Source organism: Poeciliopsis prolifica, unplaced genomic scaffold (genome assembly GCF_027474105.1).
Source record: "Poeciliopsis prolifica strain line A6 unplaced genomic scaffold, Auburn_PproV2 SCAFFOLD020, whole genome shotgun sequence".
Taxonomy (NCBI): Eukaryota; Metazoa; Chordata; class Actinopteri; order Cyprinodontiformes; family Poeciliidae; genus Poeciliopsis; species Poeciliopsis prolifica.
Genome location: NW_026562395.1, coordinates 2,124,126 through 2,151,570, shown reverse-complemented (window position 1 = coordinate 2,151,570; position 27,445 = coordinate 2,124,126). Strand labels below are relative to the sequence as shown.

At 38.9% G+C, this 27,445-nt stretch overlaps 1 protein-coding gene across 4 annotated transcripts; it reads left to right on the top strand.

Moving 5' to 3' along the window:
• Positions 1–1,135: 1,135 nt before the first annotated feature.
• ppp2r5cb (protein phosphatase 2, regulatory subunit B', gamma b) lies at positions 1,136–27,445 on the top strand. Of its 4 annotated transcripts, XM_055044415.1 has the most exons (16): positions 1,136–1,224; positions 1,682–1,747; positions 5,305–5,467; positions 16,525–16,724; positions 19,521–19,631; positions 19,712–19,804; positions 19,897–20,027; positions 20,119–20,178; positions 20,800–20,908; positions 20,998–21,051; positions 22,585–22,755; positions 22,869–22,996; positions 23,104–23,205; positions 23,364–23,436; positions 23,667–23,783; positions 24,838–27,445. In XM_055044415.1, the coding sequence occupies exons 1-16, from the start codon at positions 1,198–1,200 to the stop codon at positions 24,970–24,972; spliced, it is 1,740 nt and encodes a 579-aa protein (XP_054900390.1). In that variant the 5' UTR covers positions 1,136–1,197; the 3' UTR covers positions 24,973–27,445. The 4 variants fall into 4 exon arrangements, with proteins under 4 accessions (XP_054900390.1, XP_054900391.1, XP_054900392.1 ...); XM_055044416.1 differs by lacking the exon at positions 23,667–23,783; XM_055044417.1 differs by lacking the exons at positions 1,136–1,224; positions 1,682–1,747; positions 5,305–5,467 and adding an exon at positions 11,899–12,140.

The following is a 27,445-nucleotide window of genomic DNA, read 5'->3' as shown; positions in this document are numbered from 1 at the left end:
GTCTACGGTTAACCTTGAAGTACTGCAGAACGTATTCTCCGACTCGTTCAAATCTAAACTTGAACAGAATGTGAAATGTGGCTAAAATGCTGCCGTACAGAAATAAAAATGGCAGGTGCTGCCTAATATTGAGAACATCTTCACTCTAATACTCAAATACCAGTTGAGAACATTAACCCAGTACAGATATTGATGCATTCAATTGAACATCCTCTTGCCACAAGCTTTGAGTGCAGAATTATGATCTTGGTTATTTCCAGGTTTCTAGCAATGAATGTTCACAGAACATAGAGACTCTCAGGTTTGCTGTTAGTCCTTTTCCAAATGAATTTGATTAGTTGCACTTGCTTCCTTGTTCTGTTTTTCTGGAAACCCGATACATACCAAATGAAGCTGCATCACTGCTCTACTGTGGTTGGGTTCACATACTAGGAAATATGTTGATGGAAACGTAAAACTTAGAGCATGTGAAGCTAAGTTAAATCAAGTGCAAACATATGGGGCTGTTCAAATTTAAGTGACAAAAAACGATTTGGAGAAATTGCAGGGAGAAAGTTGTCAAAGGTGTTTTGTGGTGTCAAAATGTGTTCCACTATTTCCTTGCTTTTGAAATGGTTTTGATTGTTTTCTGCTCAGTTTATTAAAAACAAACCAAATCTAGACAAAAATATGTTTGATCAGAAATAGAAATTGGGAGTAGTTGGAGCACATTAACGTCTTACATATTTATATTTGAGTTTTAAAGCATTATCAAGTTTTAGCGGAACCACTTCCTCCCAATAAACTAATAAATCAGAACTGCATGACTTACTTTTTTTATGAAGCAGTACTTCCAGAGGAACTTGATGAATTATTGATAACTATTTCATCTTTTATTTTTCTAGATAGACAACCAGGAGAGGAACAAGGTCACATTATCAGCATTAACCTTTCATTTGAAGTGCACCGGCGTTTTTCTCCCTCCGCTACAGAGTCAAATTTTTGTAAAAAGCCTATTTATGCCCTGCACTTGCAGACGTTCACCGGCAGGGGGCTCTCAGAAACTGCCTGTGCTTGGCGCCTGAGTCAGCTGACCGCCAACAGCCAATCACGGCGTGAGTACTGGCTGAACCGCCTTGCAGTGTAGTGCCCGGAGAGTTGTCAAGGTTTTGGTTGTGGATTATCCGAGAGGGGAGCAAGGGCGGCTACGCTTGTACAATGCCGAATAAACCCAAAAAAGATAAGGTAAGTCCGGGATCATTTTTCAGGTTTTGTCTGTAGGGAGTGAACTACACGTGGAGTGTGTATTACTGTATTTAGAGATAAACCAGGTGCTATCTGGACGTTTAGTTATTAGTGTTAACGTCCCATCATCTTAGCCAAGCACCAGTCATTTCTGGCTAGCCGCTATCTTGCCAACACACTAGCAGCACTGCTGAATGTGTCGCGTTGCTTTGTTCCAATAAAAGTGGTTTGCTGCGCTTTGAGTAAAGCGCTCATTTAGTGTCGCTTGCGATTTTTATGCGCTAATTGTTGCCTATGCAGTGTGAGCGATAATGACTGTAAAGTAACGACAGCTAGCTAACTGCGGACTTAACGAACGTGAATGTGGCCGGGTGGGCAGCCTTGTTGTCTGCCCCCCTAATGCTTCACATTGCTCGCTTAAAAACGAGTTGGACTCAGCTTAATCTGTCTCCTTCAGGAGTCTCCTAAGTCTGGCAAAGTGGGGAAGAGTGGAGGTGGAGGACAGGAAAATATCGAGCATGAGGTAAATCAGAGCAATGCCCACTCTGTTTGAATGTTCATGTCCCTCTGAAAATGGATCATCACGTTATTGCATTTGTCTGGGAAAATCTGCTGGAAATGTAAAGTTAGAAAAATACTTATAGTTGTTTTGATCAGCTGGGAAAAAGTAGTCCCTGAAAGCAGGAAAGAACACAGCACCTTTTTATTAATGATGTCAAGGTTTGTCCACATAGTGACAGACCAAGATTAATGGTAACATCTTATCAGGTGGTGGGTGAAGGAGGTGCGTTTTAATTTTCGAAACAACACGTGGGCTGGTATGAGACTGACAGTAAGATGACCCCATGCAAAAACACCACAGTTTCACAATGTTGCAGTATTGCCTGCACAGTTCTGAAACGTCTTATTTTGAAATGGCAAGATTAGAAACCAACCCCCACCCCTCCTCCTCTTTTTTTTTTTAACTGAAGGATTGCTTTGTTAGGGGGAAGGGAACTTCATGGAAGAGATATTAGCAAATGTTCACATCAAATTAAAGATTAGAATGTTCACTTGGGAAAATATACTTATTTTGTGATCTATTGTCAAGTTAGAACAATGTTATATCTACATGATTAACTTTCCAATCTATAGACATTTTTTTAAAAAAATCTTAAAATATACTGTTTTATATATTACCTTCAGTTCAAACCTAGTACACGAGAAATGTGCCATAAGAAATTTAATTACACACCTACCATGCATTCTTTAATAATTTCTTTTCTTTTTTTCTTTCGTACATGTACAAAAACCTCCAGTTTTTGTATTTGTAAAGCACTTAGTGATGCTCGTATGGAGTCAGGCTGCTAACGGTCTTTATTTAGGTTCAATAGGTTGTCAGATGAGTTAAAGCGTTCAAGTCGCATGATTTATTTTTTTCACTGTGAATTTTTTCGGAGCAGCTGTTCAAATTGCTGGCATTGTTTCAGCTGTTCTCAGTAGCAGACTGTTGATTTCAACAGTTGTAGGAATTAGAGCTTCAACTGTTGAATGGAACAGGCTATCAATGTTTAGCTCGCTGTTGGAGGGGCGTCCATTAACATAAGGTTATGCTGTTTGAAGGCAACATGGTGCTGCTTATGCAGGTAAAATCATCAAGCATATCGCTCCTGTGTGTAGCCTCCAAATCTGTATTTGAAGGTTTTTGTAAGACAAATTTTTTCTAATGTTGTCTGGATCTAAGGGTCAGCTATAAGGTGAAAATATTTGCTTCATTTGTTTTTGTAAAATCACAATTTTATGCAATTCACTAATCATTAAGAGGCCAAAGATCATTTTAAACCAGGTTCTAATTAGTTTGTGCTATTTCAGCATTTTATCAATATCAAAAAAAAAATAAATCGCAAAGCACCACTTGTGTGAAGTGTGTGCTAGATAACAAGTATTAAAAAAAATAAGACAAAAAATTGCATTTCCATTTATCGCTGAACATTCTCCAGAGTTAAGGGTTTGTTTTTGGCAAAAATGTTCCACTTAATATTATCAGCGTAAATATTAATAATAGTTTTCTGCATTTGCTCACTAAAAATGTCTTCTGAATTACTGATCTTTTATGGAAAAATTATTTACAGCCAACACTCTGAACACACAGTGTACCCAGTATTCAGATTTATGTGTTTTTTTTTTGAGCAGATAAGTACCAGTAAGCTTTTTTTTTAATTTTGACTTCCCTGCCGAAAATAGACGCATGCAAGTTCTGTAGTCCAATACGTCTGACAAACTAATAGCAAGTTAAACAGACAGACCAGTTATGTCTCTTAAAGAAGCCAGGCTTCTAGCTAAATGCAGCTAATTGTTGACTGCTTGGTAGGTAGTTGCTGCAGAAAGAGAGGGCTGTTCATGTAGTTTTTTTCTTCTTGCAGTCAGGATAAAACTTCATCAGAAACTCCTCATAACTTCATAACTGACCACAGTTATAAAGTCCAAAGTAGAGCTGCCGTAAAAAACCTGCTGCTGAGTGGCGTTAGAAGTATCTCTATCTTATTTTCACTTATTGCCTCTTAAACATTGTCGGTGCTTTTAATGGCAAGGAACCTGAAGGTGGCTTTTATTGTGATTTCATTTTCAAGCTTTAATACAAACTATGCCAACAAACTATTAGCATTTTAGTCGTCAAAATCAGTAGCATTGTCTTCTCTTTTAGATGATTTGATTTTTTTTAGGGGAAAAATTTAATTTAAAACATCTGAACTTGAGCAAAGAACTATGCTATGTAGAATGCAAAGATCCCACAATCTCTAATATTTTCATCTAAATGATTTATTAAATAGATAGAAACATACATATCTCTGTGCATATCAATATTATATGCTATTAACTTGTAATGGATACATTTTAATTTAATAAATTGAAACAAAAATATTACTTATTACTATTCAGTAATTCATTGTATATTTTCAAATTAGCTTTAATGATGACATTTTATAAAAATGTTTTAACAACTTACTGGCCTTTTGCCCTTCGTCCATATCTTAGTTCACAGTTAATGCATTAAACGAGGCTTTCACTTTTTCACATCCGGTTGAGTTAAATCTGATAAAAATGGCCTCTATTTCCAATTTCTTCCAGCTGAATGGACCTGCACCAAATTTGCGAAATGATTTGAGTGTGCCCATTAAATGCAAGCTTAGTTTGGTTTACAATTTTCTATCATTATGACGCTTTTAACATTTTTCTTTAACACTCCCAAACAACTCATCTATGAAAGTATAGCAGCTCATCTCTCCTTTTAAAAAATGGCCTGTTTGTCTCAAGGTCTATTGTGATGTGTGTTTGAATCCATTCTCAGTTTATTCATACAGTGTCAATTCACAACACATGGGTGTCAAGGCACTTTAGAGGGTGAAATAAAAGCAAATTCAATCCAATCACGTGGATGGATCTTAATGCCAGTCCAGTGCTGAACAAATTCCATCTGGATAATTTCATTTCAACTTCACCAGATGCCTTCTTAAATGGCACGGACTGCGCTCCTGTTTTTGCGCGGCCAATTTTAGCCGGGTCTTAAATGAATGTGATAAATCCCCTGTGACTCAGACGACAGACAGGTCCACAGCTGCATCAGCTGAAGCCTGATCTGAGCCATCAGGAAGGAGCGTGTTGTTGAACGCATCCCTGCAGGCGTTCGGGACCTGCTGGGAGAAATGCTGTGCATTCAGGTGATCCGACATCAGGATCAGACACAGCCTCGCATATCACCGTTCTGAGATGATAAGCAGAGCTCTCTACCTCCGATGGGAGTTTTTTATTTTATTTTATTTTTGTACTTGAAATATTCTTTCATTATTAGTGTATATATATGGGACAAATTATGGTATATCAGTTCCTGAATGACTTCCTGTTGAGTAGGAGGCAACATGCTGGTTATAATTAAATGTACCGGTCTGTTGCTACATGCTACAGATGTATATATTTATAATTTTTTTCCTATGCTGTTCATATTGAAGTTCATACACATTGTTCCCACTTCATCCACCTCTGTTTGGCGTAGCCTTGCATTGTTCAGTGTAAGAGATGTTGGTCTTTCTCCTGATCCTGCAGAGCTCCAACAGGAAGACGAGCAACAGTGTTCCTCCCACCACTCAGCTGCTAAAGGGGAAGCAGCCAGGTTCCCAAACACCTGTCAAAAAGGACAAGAGGCAAAGCTCCTCTCGCTTCAGCCTGAGCAACAGCAGGGAGCTGCAGAAACTTCCCGCTTTCAAAGGTATTTAACTGCAATTGTCTCTGCTCTCTTGCTAGGTGTCTGCACCATTCCGCTATTAAGTATGATGTATGCTTATGTTCCTCTTTTCTTCTTTCTTTTTTTTCAGTAGACAAAACACGCATGTAATCCTTGTGATGCCTTACCAAAAAAATCATACATTCAACATGTTTTTTAATTTTTTTATTTACTTACTCTGTCCCCTCTCGCACCATCCACGGACATCCCTTGATGCTTCCTCATCCGCATTTCAGTACTAAGCTGGACATGGCGTTATGCAATACATGGAAACAGAGGACATACATGGCATGGATTTTGTGTTGGATTTAACCCAAGTGTCTATATTTAGTAGTAATCCAGAGATAAAGCTTTAATTCCATGTTCGCGGTGTTTGACGGTGTTTCGGATGATAGGGGATAAGATGTTTTCCCCAACTGTGCCACTGTTCCTTGTATCTTATTCCTCTGAACTGTCTAGGTGTATATTGAGATGCTAAAGTTCTTGGTCAGCTTATCGTGAGCTGGGACAGTAAGGAGCAGACACAGCCATAAGGCCTCCAGGCATGTTTCTGCTTATGAACGCATGAATACACACACTAGTTCTGTCCCTGGTCTTTAGCAGTGCTTTAGAAATAATCGAAAACAAACAAATGGATAGAGCTACTGTTCTGGTAACTGCACCCTGGTCGGTTTGTCAGGACAAACAAACGCACACACATAAACATAGTCCTGGTTGAGTTGAACCCAGGGGCTTCTCGCTGTTAGGTAGCATGCTGCTAACCACTGTGCAGCCCACAATCGGAACGCCCGATGCAAAAATAAAGGCTCTGAAAATAAGACAATACATTTCCAGCACAGCTTAAGTAGTGCAATTGTGATGCTAAATAATGAACAGCAATTGTCATATTTTGGAAACATTTATTGATCTCATGGGCCAGAAATTCATCATTCAATTAACTTAGAAATTTAGTATGGACAATTTGCACTTGATTGCAGATAAACATTTTCTATTTAGAATTTCAAATTTTTTTAAATCAGAATACTCACAATGCATTACATGAAAGGTTTAGAGACACTTGTGCTTTTATTTAGAAATTAGTGTAATTCCAAAATTCTTCTTTCTTGTTTGATTCAGTTGCGCTACCTCTTTCAAAGAACCTGCATTATGTTGTTTTGTTTTTTAAGTGTTAGATTTAAAAAAAGACAAAAAGACCTTCCCCCTCCCAGAACAGCAAAAAACAACTAATTTCTGCATCAACTGACCGGTGCATTCGAAAATATCTTAAAGATGTTTGGAGCAAAGAAGTTGCTACCAAGATTTGTCACTGTGACTTGTTGAAAATAATTCTACATGTTTAAGTTGTTCATAGTTCAAGCAGACCCTTTGCTGAGTCTGTGGGACAGGTGAACGCTGAAGTGTGTTGACTGGAAGTTTGCAGATTACTGCGGTGAACAGCTGCCCTTCTTCATCAACATCTTTACAGGCGGAAAGTTTTCTCTCCTTTTTTTTTTTTTTTTTTTTTTTTTTACTTTGAGCGGAGTCTGTCTTTAAAGAGCTGGAACCCTTTACTTTGTGTAAAATAAAACAGTATACTACAAAATGTTAAGTGGCTCTAATTAAACTTTAGCTCCTCTAGCTGCAGTTTTAAAGAGGGGGGAGCTTTTCATGAGTTTTCACAGGCACTTTTTGCTGTCACCCACACTTAAAAAAAAAAAAAAAATAATTGTACTTTTCTTGGCTTCAAGTACACTTACAGAAAGTTTTGATTTCTTCAAAGAGTGATTTTTTTCTTCTTCTTTTCCTGAGTGTTTCTCGATTGGAAAGACTTGGCTCAGAGGTGAAAGTTGTTACCAGTCTTGCAGAACAACTTTAACTCTGGCAGTTCTGCACAATTTGGGCTCCTTTCAGTCTTCTGGAAAGATCTGCACCTAACACATACACAGGCCAGGAGAGTCTGTCAGTAAGAAGGTATCTCTATTTGTCTTTTGTTGAGCTGCTACATTTGTGTTGTGTCAAGAAACCAATGAGCGTAACTTAATTTCCGATAAGCCCACGTACTTCCCACACCCAGTGTTGGCTTTGATAACATTCTGCAAAACATTACCCCAGAGTGGCCCAGTAGATGTTATCACTTGGTCCTGTCTAAACAGGCTCCTCGCTTGGCCTGTTTTTATTCCAGGCATGTTCACCACCTTGTGATAGAAACACATGTCCACAGGCCTGTCCTGCAGAGCCACGCTGGTGAGGCCTGGCCAAAACAAACAGCCTTCCCATTCGTGCATTTGGAAAAAAAAAAGAAAAAGAAAAAGGAAAAAAAAAGCACATTTTGATTGCTTTCAGATATATGCTTCGAGAGTTTTAGACAGTTTTATCATTAAAATAACGGTGTTGTAAAGTTGTGGAAATTGGAAATAAATATTTTCAACGTGCCACCTCCTTGCTTGCTGTTTAAACTGGCAGTGAATGAGTCTTAGGGCAAAAGTTTTATCTTTTAGCTCCTGTCAGGCTGGAGTTTTAGTACATGCATTGTCTGTCGGAAAGGGTTTGGTGCCACCTGCTGGCCTATAGGGCTCCTCCATGTTTGAGTTTCTATTTTAGATTACACTAACATGCTGCCACATCTTTGAGTTTCAGCTATCGAATTAAATTTTTATACAATCTGTGCAGCATGTACATATGTAGGGGCAGTGACTGAAAAGGCCTGAACAGTTTTATTTTTACTGCTCAAAATATCTTGGGTACATTTTCTGTTATTAGTGTTTTGTTTTGTTTTTTTGTTGGCTGGCAGGAAGATCTGCTAAAACAGATCTGAAGGAGGAAGTGATTTTCTTAAAAATCACAACTTTTTTTTTCTGTACATGAAAAAGTAAGTAATTATTCAAAACACTTGCATCGAATACATTATACTAAAAATTTTAACATTTATTTAAAAATATTAATAGGCAATTTTTTTAGTTGATTATGCTGTAATGTTTTCTTCTGGAAAAAAGAAAAAAACAATAGTTTGGATAATCCTTCTTACAATACACAATATTATTTCGTATAAATTTAATCTAGTTTTATAGATCAAGTGCCAGTCAGGAAACATTTTTCATAAGAAACCTGGAAAGGTGAACTAAAATGAAAAACTATAATTTGTGGCTTCAGAATATTAGGAAAAAAATGAACTGCGACACGATTACCTTAATTTTCTTTTCGTTCTTTTCCTCGATAACACCAACACCAAACTTTAAGGTTAAAGATGTAAACATGAACATCAAAGGCACTGAAAGCCCATTCAACAGGCCAAATCTATTGTTGTCATGCGAAATTTGCAAGACAACAAATACCATGTTCTCTCACACATTGGAACCTACTGTTGGCATCATCAAATTTAGCATCTGCAACATTTTGAATCGCAGATAAAATTTCACCTCTGACATAGCTGCAGATAACCTGGTTTCAATACTTTTTTTAAAAATTTGATCATATGACTTAATTTGAATCCACTTCTCTGTTATCATATAATTGTGGATAAATCCAGATGTCTTTAGGTCATTGCAGAACTGCTGAGGGGAACATAAAGTTCAGCCGCTGTTTAAGAGAACCTGTGTTCGCGGCCGTGTTGATTGGTCTATTTCTCTAAATAGATCAGAGCCTTGAGCATGTCTAGAGGATTGTGACATTGAAGATCAGCAGACCTGTAAAAGAGCCACTTGTGTGTTATTTTAGGATCAAAGAGCAGAAAACTCCAGTCGGATGGATGCATATGCTAGACACACGTTTTGAAGGATTAATGTGTGGGTATGTTCTGGTTAACTTGAGTTGCCTTGTTGCACGATGACCAGGACACAGAATGGCATGAAAATAACTTTCTGAATTAGACTTGACCTCATTATTGTTGAAACTGTTCCGTCTTAGTTTCACATCCAGTTGCACTGAGTTTTGGACTTCTCTTTGACTACTTTATGCAGATATACACAATTTTAAGTGACATATCTAAAGATAAAACTTTAAGATTTTACAGATTTACAGGTTTACAGATTTATTGTGTAATAGAAACAGCATTTGTAATACCCTGGACCTCTCAGAATTTGTTGTGAAATTTGATATTTCACATGTCATCTTTACCCAATCCAGCCACCACCTGCCCTTCTAAAGCAGAAGTGCAAACCCTCATAAGAATCACAACGTGTTAAGGTTAGCTGTTTTTTTTTTAGAAGTTACATAAGATTAAGAAAATGAAAACACATTTTTACTCAGAAAACACAAACTAAAATTAACCTGCTTTTGCAAAATGTCATCTCAGTTTTGAAGCTATTCTTAAACTGTATCAGCTTGATTAATCATGTCCCTTCAGTGCAGTTTTTGTTATTTCTGCCATCGAGTTTGATTTGTCCTCAACCAGGCTAATTAGCATACAGAAAGAGGAGTTGTGAACGATAACGTCCTCACTGTGTTTGATTGTCATCCATCTGTGGTTGCAGTTCGGCAATAGAAGCAGAGGAAGTGATTGAAATCATTATGTCGGGCGTGGCCACGCCTCCAAATATTGAGTCATCTATAGCTTGCCGCAAGCTATAGATGACTTTTGATAGACCTGTGTTGCACAAAATGAAAAAAAGCAGAAGATGTTGTATACAGTTACATGCTTGACAGAGTTCTGCATTAGATGTGACCTCCAACATTTTGGATGTATGAGTAGCAAACAGACTCAGTTACAGCAAGCTGAATATTGCAGCTGAATATTGAAGCTGAATATTGCAGACATAAGTGAGGCACTACTTCCACATATGTTCGTCACCTTTTCCCCTATGTCTTTAAACCCTTCGCCCCCCGGCATAGACGGTCTAAATCTCAGCAGTCCTTAGAGGGGCTTTAAGTGCCAGCATATCATAAGCAGGAGACTGACTGAGCACCACTGTTGCACCTCCCCCACCTGTTGCTGCGCACAGGCATTGAGCTGGCTGAAATAGGCTTACTGTTCTTTTTCCCTCAATTAGGGAAAATAATATGGCTAATATCTAATATAATAATATGAAAGTGTAGACCAATAGAGGTTTTCATTTTTAATATTTTAGGGCACATAATTTATGTTTACTGACAGTATTTCTATTATATTTACCTACCCTTTCAACATTGTGAAAAAATGTTAATATTGCTGTATCACTATCACATGACCAAACAAATACCCTGCCGACCCTCCCGAAACACAAAGAAGTGGTAACGAGATGGAAATATACCAGGCCAGTTTTATGTATTGGATTTATACCAACATTTTATTGCTAATATATTGTGCACACTACCTGACTTATGAGAGACATGTTTTGGTCAAAGTTATATCAATTGGCTGTTATCCAACCCCATGCATATGTAAGTAAAGTTTATTTGCTTAATTCTTAAACCCAACCTAAGTCAGTTCACTCGATTATTGATCTCAAGTCAAAAGGGAAACTTAAATATAAGAATGTGGCTCTTGAAATAGCCAGTTACATCTGAATGCACTATGCGTTTTTTGAAGCAAATTTTATAAATCACAGTAACTACTTCCATTGCAAAAGACTAAAATCAAGGTTCCCTCTTTGCACGGCCATGCATTGTGCATGACCGTGTTTATGACGCTCGCGGTACAGATTATACAATGTTGTCTAGGTGTTGGTTGAGTTGCTGTTTCAGTCACCCTGTCTGTTTGCGGGAATGCTTTTGTCAGTCTTGAACTGTCTGGATTATTGTCAGACCTGCCCTTTTCCTGCACAGTCGTACAGTGCAGGGGTTTTGTCCTCGCTGCTGCTGAGACAGAATGTGGCTAAGTGTACATGCACATCCTGTGCTGCTTGAAATGAGACTTCCTGCCTTCCTGTTTCTCAGTCACACACACACACACACACACACACACACACACACACACACACACACACACACACACACACACACACACACACACACACACACACACACACCTGGGCTTAGGGTGCGTTCCTGATGAGCCATCTATCGCGCAAGATCAAACAAATGTGTGACTGAACTCTGCATAAACAAAGAACGGTGCATATTTGGAAGGATCGCAAGGAACAGCCGGGCAGGTTAAGCTAAGCAGTCTGGACTTGTGTGGTCAAACACTGTGGGTTCCTTGTTTGTTCTTAATGCTAATGGACAAAAGCAGATGAACAGTTTGAAGTTTAACATTCAACACTTTTCTTTTTTTTTATTAGAAACTTCAAATGAAAGGAACATTTTTATCTCTATATTTTTCTTCATAAACAAATAAACTGGCTGAAGTTTCTCTGTGCTTTAAAACTCTTGACAGATGTAGCTTGCTCTTTTCTCCTACCCCCCCACAATCACAATAGCAGCCCTTCCCCTTCCCCTTCGGTCCACCAGTCAGCCCCCTCCCTCGTGTTTGTTTATGCTGACGGCCCCACCCATGTGACTGCAGCTGGCCAATAGGGTGGCAGCAGTCGGCCATGACGTCACTAACTAGCTGGTTCCCTCCAGCGGCAGGGGAGCTTCATTTTCTGCTCAGCGTTCGTGCTAAAATGGAGGCTGGCTCCTCGCCTTAGCCCGGGCTGCCCTGTTCTTCCTACCTCCTGCCTCGGCTCACTCATGTTGGCATGCACTAGCACTGCCACCGGGATGGTTGTGGACACACCGAGCTCCAACGGGCCCTTCCAGCCTACGGCCCTGATGCATTTTAGAGGTGAGAAGAGCAAATCTGCTCCTTTGGTATTCTGTTTTGTTCTTTTCTTTTATTTGTATTTCAAGAGGAGGCTTGCAGAAATGTAGGCATACAGCCCTCCCTAATAAGCTTGTGTTGCAAGAAACACAGCATTGGTTGTTAAGGCGACTGTGTATTTGTTGTTGTTTTTTGTTTTGTTGTTTTTTGTTCTTGTTGTTGGCAGCAGTGTGTTTGGAGCAGGAAGCAGGTGGTAGTGTTTGAATACCAACAAGAAAGGGATTCGCCAAAAAGTTAGAAGGCTGGTTTCAGTCGCTGAGACAGTGAAAGAGTGATAGATTTGCCTGTATCTCCCCTCCCCCATCTTTACTATTGATATCATATGTAGGAAGTTGGGTCTCAGATTGAATCTGTCTTTAATATCCAGTGTTTTGTATATCTGCTGTAATCTGACACTCGCAGGTTGCTGGAGTGTTGCTGCTGCTGCACATTTAGTGGGTTTGTAACTGTATCTGTATTCCTGCTGCAGCCCAAGTTCCTTTACCTACTGATAGAGATCAGCGAATGTTTTAACTCAAGCCTACTCATGACATTTATCAGCACAAAAAACCTCCTCTTCAGACCTTCTACTGGAGATCGTCAGTTTTTAAATACTGACTCTTAGCCTGCCTCAGTATTTAAAAACAAGGCTCTGTGGTGACGCTTTATTAGTTTGATCAAACTTTCAGAGGACGACTCTTAAAGCAAAACTCTGTTTACAACTGGCTTCCTGCGTGCAAGCTGGAGTCTTTAGAAGAGTAAAGGTTATGTTCCCAGCCATGCAGTGTTGCCTGTGTGTGAAGTCTGCAGTTGCACAGCGTGTCTCTTAATATTTTAGGGCGGCTCAGAAACCCTAGTGCTGTTGTGTAACTGGAACCGTTACATTTATCCAAGCAAACGCGAAGCAACACTTGTAGTTTGACATGTATTCATTTTCCTGAAGTCAATTTATTCACAAAATTGACTTAAATCATGACTCCTTCACTTTTTTTTTATCTGATTGTTAATCTCTGGACAAAATTTGTGCTGTAAAGTACTTGCTGGATGGGAGTTGTTAGTTTTGATGCACATTGCGAATAGGGAAACATTTTTAATTACTACAGTTTAATCATGAATCATCAACTTTATGCATGTGGGAAAAAGTGCTACTATTTCACTGCATATTTACCTTTAATATCTTTTTTTTTTTAAACTCACACTGAGGATTTCCATTTCGAGCAGCCTGCTTGTGGTGCTTTTGTTCCTGTTACAGCATACTCGATCTTATCTTCCTGTGGCTTTCATGTATAATTAACCAGCATAGAAATGGATATCTCAGTGTGATTGGCCATTCACAGGTCACAGACAGTCCAGCTGAAAACCAACTGCTTCACATCTGGAAAGCTTCTAATGCAGAATATTCAAAATGTGTCTTTTTGAGCGCAGTTTTAAAACGCTGCAGTTCTCCGAGAGTGCTTGCTAAAGCTCAGGCCTCGCTTTTTATCCTGCAATGTCGTTACATGGATCTTGTTTGTTGCTAGTAATGTTCCTGGATTTTTTTTTTTCTCAGGATCAACTCAAACCTTTGTTTGTTCACGTAAATCGTTGCACAAACATGTCATTCTGCTTTAAGAGCATGGAACAAATAAACAATCACACTCGCTTGTTTATACTCGCACTGGTGTTCTGATCTTGTCAATGTATTTAACTTGCATTAAAACCTTTCGGTGAAATTGTCAGAAAGCTGTGCTTCTACATTGCTAGCCTATCAAATTGTAGGGAGAAAAGGAGGAAGCTTATGCAGAAATTCTACCCTCAAATAAGTAAGTTATATTTATTTGAGTGCTTTCTCATCTTGTGCTAAACACCCAAAGTCAAAGGGTAATGTAATGTTGAGGTAAGTGTTGTTTCTAAAATTATCTACATCAACATTCAAGTCTGAAACATCATCTCCTAAAACAGACACATCTGATCATTACTAGGTGCTTTTTTTTTTTTTTTTTTTTTTTTTGCTTTGCTTTTCTGACATTATGTCATAACCCTCATTTTCTCCACTATTGTTTGTAAGAGATGCATTTTCAAAGAAAACATTGTAGTTTTTTCCTAGCCTATTCAGATAAAAACTCTTAATTTGTTTTGATTTAAATCATGATGCAAACATTCAGAAACAAACCTCCAGAAAACTTCAAAAATGCTGAAACTCTGAGCCCGTTTAAATCGATAATAAAACTCCACCAGTGAAGAGTTTCCTTTGATTATTATTAAATGGAGCATTGATCAACATCTGATTTGTAGTTGCTTTCTGATTTTGACAGCAGCATTTGACAAAATGTAATGCTTATTGCTTGTTTCATAATTGTGATTAATTCTTTTTGAGGTGTAAAGTACTTTGTCACAATTTTTGTTTTTTTTTTGCTGAAGAAAGCAATACAAATAAACTTGACTTATGATTTACTGAACACAACTCCTCTCCAATTGAAAATTGTACAAACGACTTTCTTAAAATCCAACCAGCTCGCCTCTCGCCTTCTGACGTCTTCGTCTGATTACGTCATCAAGTCAGCGGCGTGTGACTGCAGAGCAAGATAGCTGTAGCCGACATGCATCCCTGATTAAGCGTGGTCACCCACCGGGCCTAAGTGTTGGCTCCATTTTGTGGCCACCATGGTGACAAATTACACTCATGCAGCTGTTTAAGGAGGAACTGAGTCACGATGAAGTGATTAATGCTGCTCCACGGACAGGTTTCATGCTGTGATCTTTTAGGTTTCTTAAAAGAAACCTAAAAGTGTTGGAGGTGAGGGAATTTTGTGGGACTCTTTGTAGCTTGCAGCTCATTCATTGGAGTTTTCATTTTTATGACATTGAGCATTTACTTGTTGCGACAAACATTTTCGAAACGTTTTTTGTGTATTGGCAGACTGTGTCTGTGCGTCCCACCATGTGCTCTTTCAGTGCCAAATTGCTTGTTTATGTGGTTGGTGTTATGAATGAGATTTTTGAGACATACAATTGTTGCTTTAAGAAGTGAAGTCTGACTACTGTCTTTCAAAATGTGCTGCAGGTTAGTCCAGTTGCTGCACAGTGCTCTGCTTATTTGGGCCTGAGTGCAGCTGAAGGTGAAAGGGTGCATTAGAGCTGCTTTAAACATGCCTGAATGATTGAACAACGCCTGTGGCATTATTATTGAGTTTTTTTTTTCTTTCCTATTGTTGAAACCCTTGCCTTGCTTTTTCCTCTTATGTGAGATTATGTTTCAATAACTGACTTGTACAGGACCTCCTGAATACTGGCCGATATGACTTAAAAGTAAAATTAGATATTTTTTTATACCAATTTTAAGTTTTTTTTAATTCCTTATCTAAAATTGAAATGAAATTACAAATTACAAATGAAATAAAAACTACTTTCAAAACGTGGCTTTTATTTCAATCATTGCTTCTGTGAGTTGTATGACAGATTATTAGGGCCAGGCTAAGAGAATTTTTCTTTATTTATGAGAATACAGTCACAATAGCTGGACATTTCTTAAATTATGTGACGTAACTTGAGCGCGAGTAGCTGAGTCTGTAGATCTTTCTAAGTGGTTTATTCAATTGTTTCAAAGTCCTGCTGCTGAAAACTATTTGATGGTGATTTCTTAAAAGTTGTCACATGATCATATTAGTAAAATCAATAGCAAAGTATAACTTCACAAGATGTTCAACATTCCTCAATTTTTTATTATTCAGGATTTCTCATTCTCTCAAATTAATTTTCAATCTTCTAGTTTTATGTTGTTCTGCTAATATTAATGATTTGTTCTCATTATTCTGACTTTATTATTGTGCAATTCTGACTTTATTTTGCTAATATTAATAGTTTATTTTCATTATTTTGACATTATTGTTGTACTACTATGACTTCATTTTCAGAATTAGAAAAACTAAGAAGTCATATTCTGGCCCTAATGCTCAGTCTTAGAGTTGCCTGGAATAGTTTAGCTTGATTTGTCGAGGTTTTCTAAAAACTGGAATCTTTTTTGTTTGTTCAAACTGACAGTTAATTAAAGGTAATTATAATATGTGGACAGGTGTGGCCTCATGTTCCCTAGGGATCATTACTCGGATCCTCTGCATCATTGATGTAGTGGCGGAGCCGTCTTTGAAATGCTAAATGTTCGATTTAGCATTCACATTTGATTTTTGGCAGTAATCACGGTGTGAGCATGCAAGTCATTTCCTGCTCAACTGTTGCCCAGCAAGGCTTTTTCTGATCAATTTTATCTTCACTGCCTTCAACATCTCTTTGCTGCTTTATATGTTTTTCTTTTTGTTGTTGTTTGTCCCCCCCCACTAAAAAATTGGCAGTCCTGCTCGCTTCAGTTCCCCGTCTGTTTTCTGTTTCCTAGACGTTCCCCCAGCAGAGCAGGAGAAGCTGTTCATCCAGAAGCTGCGTCAGTGCTGCGTCCTCTTCGACTTCGTCTCAGACCCCCTGAGCGACCTAAAATGGAAGGAGGTGAAGCGAGCCGCTCTGAGCGAGATGGTGGAATACATCACCCACAACAGGAACGTCATCACAGAGCCCATCTATCCAGAAGTAGTTCATATGGTCAGTGTCAAAGCAGTCACAAATTGCTGCAGGTTCTCTGTTCAAAAATCTGGAGAAAATTTCCCCAGATAGACACAAACATCTGTGCTAAGTGTATTATGTTTGGTATGCATGGGGTAATTATCGGTTTACCAATAAAGTCAGATTAAGAAAATATTTCCTAATTTAACACACGGAAGTTTTTATTCTGAACCAGAATGTTGCCTTCCTGTCTCTTTCACCCTTATTCCATCAGAGTTTGTTTTCAATCGACTTGTAGTCTGACTTTACCTTTGAATTAGTCTCAAAACTGTAAACACGAACCCCTGATTTACTTCCCTAAATACAATAATCTAATCATCCTAGCCACAGTTTGTTTTTACCAAAATGTTTAAAATTTTTTTTGCTGCTTTCTGGTGGATGTTTTTTATATCAGCTCTCCCTTCTCTAAGGGTTCAGACTTTCAACAGAACTTTTTCCAGTATATTCACGTTTGTTTCAGGTGATGAATGACTCGCTAGCTGTGCTCGCATTAATAACATTTGTTTGTTGCTAAGCTTTTTGAAATGGGAAGTGTCGCATCACTCTTTCGTTTTGCTTCAAAGTATTTTGATCAATTGACTTGAAATGACCAGAGGTGTCATGGAAATCATGACTATATATATATATATATTTTTTTTTTAAAAAAAAAACACATTTATCTTTCCGAGTATGTTTGCATCTCGTTCCCCAGTTGAGGGTCTATAAAGTTCTACCTCTCTGCATAAACAGACCAGAAACATTAGGGCTAAAATTGAGGGGGAAAAAATTAATCAGTCTTTCTTAGATTCAGATTTAGTGTTGGGTACTGGCAAAGATCGCAGCAACGATTCACCCACTTATTTTTTCTCGCATAAACATGCACGTAAAAAGCATGTTTTCCATAAAGCAGGTAGTGTGAAATATCTCCCTCTGGGTGGTCATCTTTCTGCTGTCTGATCAGGTCAGAGATATGTGGAGATGTGTGTTTCAGGTTTAAGTTTGAAAAAGTTTAAAGTACAGATTAGATCCTTGTTGGGTTCTTTATTATTTTTTTTTGCTGAATTACATGATAAAGGCTCAGATACAGATGGTATCTTCTAACGTCTTTGCTTTGACGTCTGTTTGAAGTCTCAAGTCACGACAGTCGCTCTGGCATTTCTGAACTCAGACACTACTCAATCGTTAAAACGCTTCTGATCATAATGAGGTTGGTGGTAATTACGTTATTCTTGCATTTAAAGAACCCAAAATCTGCAACTAAACCTTCTGTAGGTTTGATTCTGAACATTTATTCAGCCTTAGCTTTCGTAACCCTCCTGCTGGTTCTCCAGGGTCGTGGTCAAGATGCATCCACATTACCCGATTTGTTTTCCCAAGCCAAATTAAAAATCCTTTGATGTTAATCAAAGCCTGGCCCTCACTGCCACATTGTAAACTGCAGATGATCAAGGTGCAAATATCCCCTGTGCTGTTGTTGAAGCTCTATTTGATCAGTGCTGCTGAAAATGCAGCCGAGCTGCCAAATCAGCATAGAAATGTTCTCTTATTCCTGCCAGCCACTCTATTTTTCTGACCCCCCCTTAAAGACGAGGGCTTTTTGAAGTCCTCTAGTGGCTTTTATCATCAAAGTGTGGACTGACAAGACAAACTCCTTCATGGTGATAGTGTGTATTCTCATGTTAACGCTGTACAAGTGGTTTTCCCCAGGGGGTCTTGGTGCTTTTTCAGGGCATTTTTGAGACCCTAAAAAGACCTTAAAATGTTTATAACTACGGTTATTAAACACATTAGGAATTTGTTGTTTAGGGGTAAATTTTTTCAATTGTGTTTGCTATCAAAATAGGTGTCATGTTTGGTAAGTATGGGGTAATTATCGGTCTTCAGGTTTTAAAAAGGTGCAGTTTGACAGACACAACAATTTTGCATCTTTGGAAAAGTCCAAAGTGACCAGAGTTTTCTCTATTTGGAGCTCTGATGACCCTAAACCAAGGTTTTGCAAGCTCTGTGGAGCTTCCCTAATAGCTTTTAATAAGTTTAGCTAAAAATTAAATGGAACCAGTTACTGTTTTTAAAATGGATTTGATGCCAGATGCAGGTTTTTTACCGTTTAAAAATTTTTTTTTCAGAATTGTACATTGATTTTCCACAGAGAATGACGCCAGCACATTTTTTTTTTACCTGTTTTCCTTGTCATTAGGTTGTAACCTGCAATTCTTTTTATTTTTAAAATCTGTCCTCTTGTATTATTCTCTTTTTTTTAAAGCCTAAGAATAGAAATAAAATGCTGTCCTGAGAGCAAAATGGCTCTTTATGTTTTAAGTTTGCAGTCTCCTTAAAACACCCAAATCTAAACACCCAAAGCTATTTTTAAATGGTTTCCGTCAGTGCATGTTTATTGTTGACAGTCATCAGATCTTATCTGGATAATCACAGCTGATCTCGATATAGTTTGATTGAGCTTGAGCTATTTAACAAAGCTAAAGATTGTAAAAACCTAAAGATTTTTAAGAAAACTACAGCAACTGTAGATGGTTTACACAAAGTATTCACCAAATTCCACACTTTACAGATTTTTAATTTGCTCAAAAAATGTCTGCCTTGTTTACGAGACATCAGCTAAAGTAAGAGTGAAGCTTGAACTGAGAAAAGGTTAATGTGTGAGTGCAGCATTGATTTCTGTTAGGCTGACAGATGCAATCGGTCAGGTTCGGCCTTTTGGTGTGATGACGCTTTTTAGGAGATAACTGTGTGAAAGGTGAAGCCCAAATGTTGATGTTTTCCCCTTTGTCGCCTCAGTTTGCTGTCAACATGTTTAGGACGTTGCCTCCTTCATCGAACCCCACCGGTGCAGAGTTTGACCCTGAGGAGGATGAGCCAACGCTAGAGGCGGCCTGGCCACATCTACAGGTAACACACAGCCGCAGTAAGCTTTCACATCCACTGGAAACCGGAAACCAATAAGTCAACTGATTGCTCTTTTCCCACAGCTGGTGTATGAATTTTTCCTACGGTTTCTAGAGTCACCAGACTTCCAACCTAATGTTGCCAAAAAGTATATTGACCAGAAGTTTGTAATGCAGGTGAGAACCGTAGCTTATCAATGTTAAAGTACTATTTTTTATTATGCTTGTTGCCAGGTAATTTATACTTTTCATATTTCTTTTGGTTTCAGCTCTTAGAACTGTTTGACAGTGAAGATCCCAGAGAAAGAGATTTTTTAAAAACCACTCTGCATCGCATCTACGGCAAGTTCCTGGGTCTGCGAGCATACATTAGGAAACAGATAAATAACATATTTTATACGTGAGTGTGCTTTAGTTGTTAAGCTTGATCGTAAGCGGTTATTGTTTGCATGAGTGTCAGAGGTTGAGTCAAAACATGCGTTCTTCCCTAGGTTCATTTATGAAACGGAGCGTCATAATGGCATAGCGGAACTACTGGAAATACTCGGCAGGTAAGGTATTGATTTTGACCAAGTAATTTGAGAAAACATTTAGTTTTCTAATTTTGTGTTAAAGGGAATGAAACAAATTAAGCATGGAATCATGAGGAGTCCTTGTACTTCGATAAAGATGTCTATTTCTGGAAAGTTTTATACTGATATGTATTTTTAATGGGGTCCTCTATCTGTGATTTTTCATACCACAAGATATTGCAACTGTGCCTACAAATAGATAGTCATTTAAAATAAAAACAAACATCACCGACACTCCTGACCACACATCGCAGATCAGAGACTGTGATTTACCTTGTATTTTTTGTGGGATAATTCAGGGAACATATGAGAAATCACACATTTATAAATTGAGCTGATGTGAGCTTGTCTGGATGCCAAACAAAAGTTGTGAAATTGCCCTTTATCAGCTGGCTTAATCTAAAGTCAACATCAGCATTGTGATGTTGCAGGAACAAACAGGTAGTAACTAGATAACCTTTTTCTTCTGAAATATCCAAATGTGGAAGAAGAACTGAGTTATAAAATGTTTTTTTTTATTATTATTATGTAAGAAGCATTACATTTGAATTCTTTTTAATCCAAACTCTTGATATAATGACCACTTTTTTTCATTCGCAGCATAATTAATGGATTTGCTTTGCCACTGAAAGAAGAGCACAAAATTTTTCTACTGAAAGTCCTTCTGCCTTTACACAAAGTCAAATCTCTGAGCGTTTATCACCCACAGGTAAGTACCCTCAGTGCTACACCTTTCCCTTTTCCTCTCAGCTACACTTCAGAAGAAGGCTGACTGGAGACTGTGTTTGTGTTTCACAGCTGGCCTACTGTGTGGTCCAGTTCTTAGAGAAGGACAGCACCCTCACAGAGCCGGTAAGGTTGAACTCGTTAATGCTGTCGGGTCGTTTATATTGATAAGTCAATTAGCCGTGCAGACATCCTGTTTGGATCGGGTCGTTAAAAAGAAATGTGTTTTTAATCTTGTCAGTGAAGATGGTTTGTATTTAGTCGCATCTAGCGTTTAATTTTGAGACATGGTCAGAAACAGTCTTCTACCACATTTCAATAGTAGTTGTTTTAACAATTAATATTTAAAATTTTTATAAATCATACATCCCGTATTTCAAATGTCTACCAGTTTAAAGGGACTTAAGACATTGTTTATGTATTAAAAATGTTAATTGTATGTAATGTTACTGTAAATAAATGGTGTAAAATCAGAATTTCCTTCTGTAAACAGAGCTCTTAAAGTAGACGTTTTTTTGAACAGAAGTTTCTCAAATTGTAATTCGTTTCAAGTCCTTCATTTTCTAACGTCGACATGTCGGCCACCATCAATGATGTAGCAAAAATCTGTCTACTACTTCATCGGATGGATGTTTTTAGTGTAGTTTAATCTGCTGCTACACGCAGAAGCAACATTGTGCTGTGGCTAGATCATTAAAAATAACTACCTCGCAAAACTCAATAGAAAGCTGCCTCTGAATCGAGTCGTTTGTTTACCTTTTCAACACGTGCCGCTTTGTGTTTCCTCCTCTTGTGCACTTGCTTTGTGGGTAGAACTCTGCAGCAGTTTTTCCTTTAAGAAACGGTGACTAAACACTGTTTTCATTATGAAAAAAACGCTCTTATAGGACATTTTATGGGAATCCGTGCTTTGTTGAAGGTCCGTCTATGACTATGTAGCCCAACCCTTTCATCTTGTAAAAGAATATTCGGAGGCTGCTCTTGTTTCTTTCATTACAATACAAGGTTACAGCTGAAAAGCCCTTGTGGCAATAGATTCACTTGGTCATCCTGCATACAGTCTACGGCACTCAGAAGTTTAAAAAAAATAAAAATCCAGCAACTGTTGAATATCAAATTTGTAGTGGAACTTGTGGCTGCAATACTGCAGATACTGTCAAATAATTTGACATTCATTCTTCTACATTGGTCAACATCATAAACCAAAAAAGTAAATCAATAAAAATGCTGAAAGAACAGCACCCTCAGAGCAGTAATTAAGCCAAAACTGTAGAAAAAATACATACATTTTGCACAAAATGACAATAAATGTAGTCTGCTCCAATTTCTCTATTCTTATAATTAATGGATTAATAAATTGCTAAATTAATTTTTAATTGCAGCTCTATAAACTTGATCATCTCAAAGTAGAAGTGGGCAAAATGAAAATAATACTGTAGACTGTTTTGGAGGAATAAAGATCATTGTATTGTCTATGAAACATCTTTGTTCTGCTGCTTTATGCTCCAAATACTCTTGTTGGTTTTGTTTTCCTCCAAGAGCCGTGTTAATGTTTATGGAAAGCATTGTTGCAGTCCTTTGGTAAATATATTGGCCTTGTCAACAGTGCTTTTCTAACTTCCTGTAAACCGGCTTGTGTGTGTGTGTGTGTCCATGCAGACTGTCATGGCTTTGTTAAAATATTGGCCAAAGACCCACAGTCCAAAGGAGGTGATGTTCCTCAACGAGCTGGAGGAGATCCTGGACGTCATCGAGCCCTCGGAGTTCGTCAAAGTCATGGAGCCTCTTTTCAGGCAGCTCGCCAAGTGTGTGTCAAGTCCACACTTTCAGGTCCGCGTCTCCTCTCGGCTCGCTTGTTGTCTCTATTAGCCACCTCTGATTACTTTGTTTTCATCCTTTTATTTGTTTGCGTGACCTAACTGTGGGACAAACTGTATTGTTAGGTGGCCGAGCGTGCGCTGTACTACTGGAACAACGAGTACATCATGAGCCTGATCAGCGACAACGCCGCCAAGATCCTTCCCATCATGTTTCCAGCCCTTTACCGCAACTCCAAGACCCACTGGAACAAGTGAGTCCGGGCTCGGTGTTTTCGCTGCGGCGTACGTGGGAGTGTTGTAGTCGCCTAATTGTTGTGGGCTAAACAAGTGAGCCACAGGAATGTTCGTGTGCCCACAGGACAATCCACGGTTTGATCTACAATGCTCTGAAACTTTTTATGGAGATGAATCAGAAGCTGTTTGACGACTGCACCCAGCAGTTCAAAGCGGAGAAAAGCAAGTAAGTCATTTGTGAATCGCACTGATATTTCCAGGATGGCTGCACTAAATCTGACCTCATTACACATATGGATAAATCACTGAAAAAAGAATCAGAAATGGAAAAACATGACCAGCTTATTCGGAGAAATAAGCTCATAAACTGCTTCATTGTCTTAGAGAGAAAAGCAAATGGAAGGAGAGAGAAGACGCATGGCTGAAGATAGAGAACCTTGCAAAGTCCAACCCACAGGTGAGATGAACACACAGCAGCAGTTTCACGGGCGTCTGATCGAAGCGAAGCTGCGCTCGTTTTTGCTCTGATTTGACCGGAGTCACGGATGCTTCAGCTGATACAGCCTCAAATTTGTCTTCAAGGAGGGACTAGGTGCTTCTTGTGGCGCATAAGCATTCACAACATGCAGGTTTCAGTTGAGTTTACACGAGTGACTCTTATTATTCGTCTTTTGTGCCTGTGTGCAGTTTTTGGTGTACATTGACCCTCCAGGATCATGCGGTCCGATGGACATGGAGACAGATGTGCCGCTGATAGAAGATGTCAGTGTGTTAAAGCAAACAGTAGAGGAGGGAGCCACACAGGTCAGTGTGGAGTGTAGCAGCGAAGACGCTCATCTGGTTTTCAACGTGCTAAAAGAGAGACTGATTCGCTTCCAGTTCAATGTAAAAAGAGACCAAAAAAAAAAGATCTGATACTCATGAGTTTACTAGTTCCCAGTTGGTGTTCAGTTTGGCTTTTTATATTGGGGATGAGTAGCTGGTTTTCAGTGGCAGCATTTACATTGTGATTCTAGTGATTTCTGTACAGGTTTAATGAGGCATAAAGTAATATTTATGTCTGACTTGCAGAAACCTTGCAAAAGTATTCACACCCCGAGAGATATTTCACTTTTGCCATAAACAACTTCTGTGTATTTCATTGAGATTTTGTGTAATTGTGTTGGGGAATAAGTCTTTCTTTTTTTCTGAAATGAAACAAAGTCAACAGTCTTCATGTTTGCAACCAAACTCAGTAATAACAGCTTTTCTGTTTCTGTTTCAGGAATATTACGGAATACTATAGAAGGGTCAGGGGAAAAGCTGGAGAAGAATAAGACAAACTTTAGTCAACTTATCAACTTATCCCAAACTTTGAAAGCCTGATGGAGCAGCTTCTAGGGTGTTGTTTGAAAATAAATATCCACCGATGCTCTTCATCCAGTCTCACTGAGCAAGAACTATTTTATTAAAAAAAGAAAAGGACTCAAAAGGCACTACGCTTGGTTGGTGTTTCACATAAAATCACAATAAAATACACAGAGACTAAAACCTGTAGGTGTGTGCAATCAGGCAAGTTGCTGTGTCAAGGTGTATTCGATAAAATCAAAAAGTTTGCATACTACTTTGAATTTGCAGACCTGCGTTTCTCCATGTTGCGAAGCGCTATGTGCTACGCACGTCTAATTTTGCTGTCGGTGTGCTGAGTCACTCGCACAGCTGCTGGTTCGGCTGTATCATGCTGGAAAGACGCGCCGAAACGTTACAGTGACGGATGTCAGAGTGACGACCGTCGGAGCAGAAGCTAAATGACCGCGCAGCAGAGCTGTGCGTGGCGTCGGCGCCGGTGTTTTGACTGATGCTCGTCTTTTGTGCACAGATCCAAAAAGATCAACGCAGAGAACGGCCTTTGGTGAGGAGAAAATCGGAGCTTCCGAAAGACATCTCCACCGTCACGGCATTGGAGTTGCACCGAAGAGCCGAGGAAATGTTGACGACGCACGATGCCCACTAAGAGACAGAGACCAACCTTTAAAATGAATCCAAAAAAAGAAAGAAAGGGAGAATAAAAAAAATAGCGGCGGCATCCACAGAGGAACCACAGGCCCACGGAGGGCCAGCACAACAACAGAACTCTGGTATCTCAGCGCAGCACAGTGCAGAACAGGCCAAGAAAACTCCCGACACTGAAAATGTCTGAAGCTAGCCAGTAAGCTTTGAAAGGACAAGCGGTGGTTGTCCTCTCTCACTCCCCAAAACCCGCCCTTCTCCTGCTGGGATGCAGAGACCAGTCCTGATCTCTACGTCTCTTCCCCTAAAAGAAGCGTTTTTTGTTTTTCGTTTTCCTCCTCTCTAGTTTCTCCGTCTCCTCAGCTTGTGTTTTTGAGATACTGTGCTGCCCTCTTCTGGTCATTCTTCTCAGGTGTTCTGTTCAGTGTGTGAGCTGTCTGATCTTCTTGCCTCTTATCTATAGATGTCAGGTGCTTGTTAAAATAGTACGAGCCCTTAGCTACATTAGGTCGAAGATTTAAACAACAACAACAAAAAAGCATAATTTGGTGAACCCAGTCAGCTGTTTATACATATATACGTATATATTTAATATTAGCTATTTTTCTCATAACATTTGAACAAAACAGCTGTCTATATTTTTCCGTACGTAGTATATGAAGAGCTTGTCTCATTAAAAAAAAAAAAAAAAAAAAAAAAAAAGAGGAGACGCTTCTTTTAATGTGTAACCATTTTGTTGGTTGCTCTAATGTTTTTCATTCTCTTGACGAAAACAGACAAACCATTGGGGTTTTAATCAGTTTGATTCATCCCCATTCTGTGAAGAAGTCTATTTTGGTGCCAACTGCTTTCATTTTTCCACTTCACTGAAAAACTTTAGGTCGGTAGGCAATAAGTTAGCAAAGCCAAACCTGGTCTGCAGCTTCACTTACTCATAAGATGGGATTTATTTCAACTCGTCCATACGCATCCATTCAGAACAAATCCTCATTAGAAGAGAGGTGTGGGTTTGACTCATGTTCGATCCACCCAATTTCAAGCAGAAATTGGGCGGATCTTTTTTTTTTTTTTTTTTTTTGTTTTACTAGGCAACTCTCGCTAGAAGCCGAAAAGGTGCGTTTAGTTTTTCCAAGCCTTTCCTTTCACAGTGCCTTTTTTCTGTCATCGAAGGGGACATTTGCTGCAGATTGAAGTATTAACAACACGTAACGTGAAACGCCAGCTCATTGGAAAAATTTGTACAATTGGTACAAAAAAAAAAAACGAAGAAAAAAAAAATCCGACGTGTTCCAAGCAGGGCGCGTCACGCTGCTTGGCCTCCCCCCTAACCTTGCCTGGTCGAAGCTGTGTATAGCCGAGAGCGGAGGCGGTGCGGTGTCTCCCCCCACCAAGCAAGCCACTTCAGCGAATTAAGCACTTCCTGGTAAAACTTGAAAGAAAAAGGAAACGCAGCATGTAAAGTTTAAAAAAAAAAAAAGGTAACAAAACAATGAATAATAATAAAAAAGTAGTGCAGAGTTTAAATCCGTGATGCTGTCTGTGTTAGCGTGAAGGGGCCCCCTGCCCTGCCCCGCGGTGCCTGTCATAAAGAGCTCGCCTCCCATCTCAACCGTCCCATTCCGCCTTTACGTTTTGTTTTCACCCTGTCCGCTCAGACCTGCGCGCTCCCCTTTTTTCCTAAGCGATAAATTAAAAAAGGAAATAAAGAAGGAAGATCTGCTTCTGGATGCTCTCGAGTTCATTCTGTTGTGGTTTTTCTCCTCCTCTGCCTGCAGAACCTCGTCGTCAGTGTTTCAACCGAATGTGCAAATTGTAAATTATATTGAAAGTCACTGTTCTGTTCTCTCCATGTTCGTCCTGAAGAACAACGGTCACCAAAAGGCGCGCGCCAACACCTCTCCTGCACCTTTTGCTCTAGACTCTCGTATGGAACGGAACCGGCGCGGGAGGATCGGACTCGCCGCGCCCTGTTGGTGTCTCTTGTTCTTAAAATGGCTTTAATACTGGCTTCTTTGGAGCTCTTTTCATTTTACATAAGCTTTGTTTTTTGTTGTTTTTTTTTCTCTTTGAAAAGACTTTTTTATTGCAAGTGTCCTTTAGTATTTGTTATACTAAATGGCTGGCTTCATTGTACATATAATGTACTTTTATGTTATATCTATTATTAAATGGTAGATTTCATATTTTGTACAAACTATCCTGTGTATAGAAATCAGATATTCTTAGCAACTGCAAACGGTTGGTATGTGGCACAAAGTTCAACACTTTAAAACTATTGACAGTTAGGAAAACGACTAGGATTTGGATTTTATTTTCCAATCTTTGTAAACCAACATCTTTTTCGTTTTGATTCTTCCACATCCAGCCATGTTTTTTGCTCCTGACATAAATGAGGTTTTTGTGCTTGCTTTTATCCAAAACCTTCAGTGGTGTACATCTATCTATATACAACAAATAAAGAGAACATGTGAGTTTTA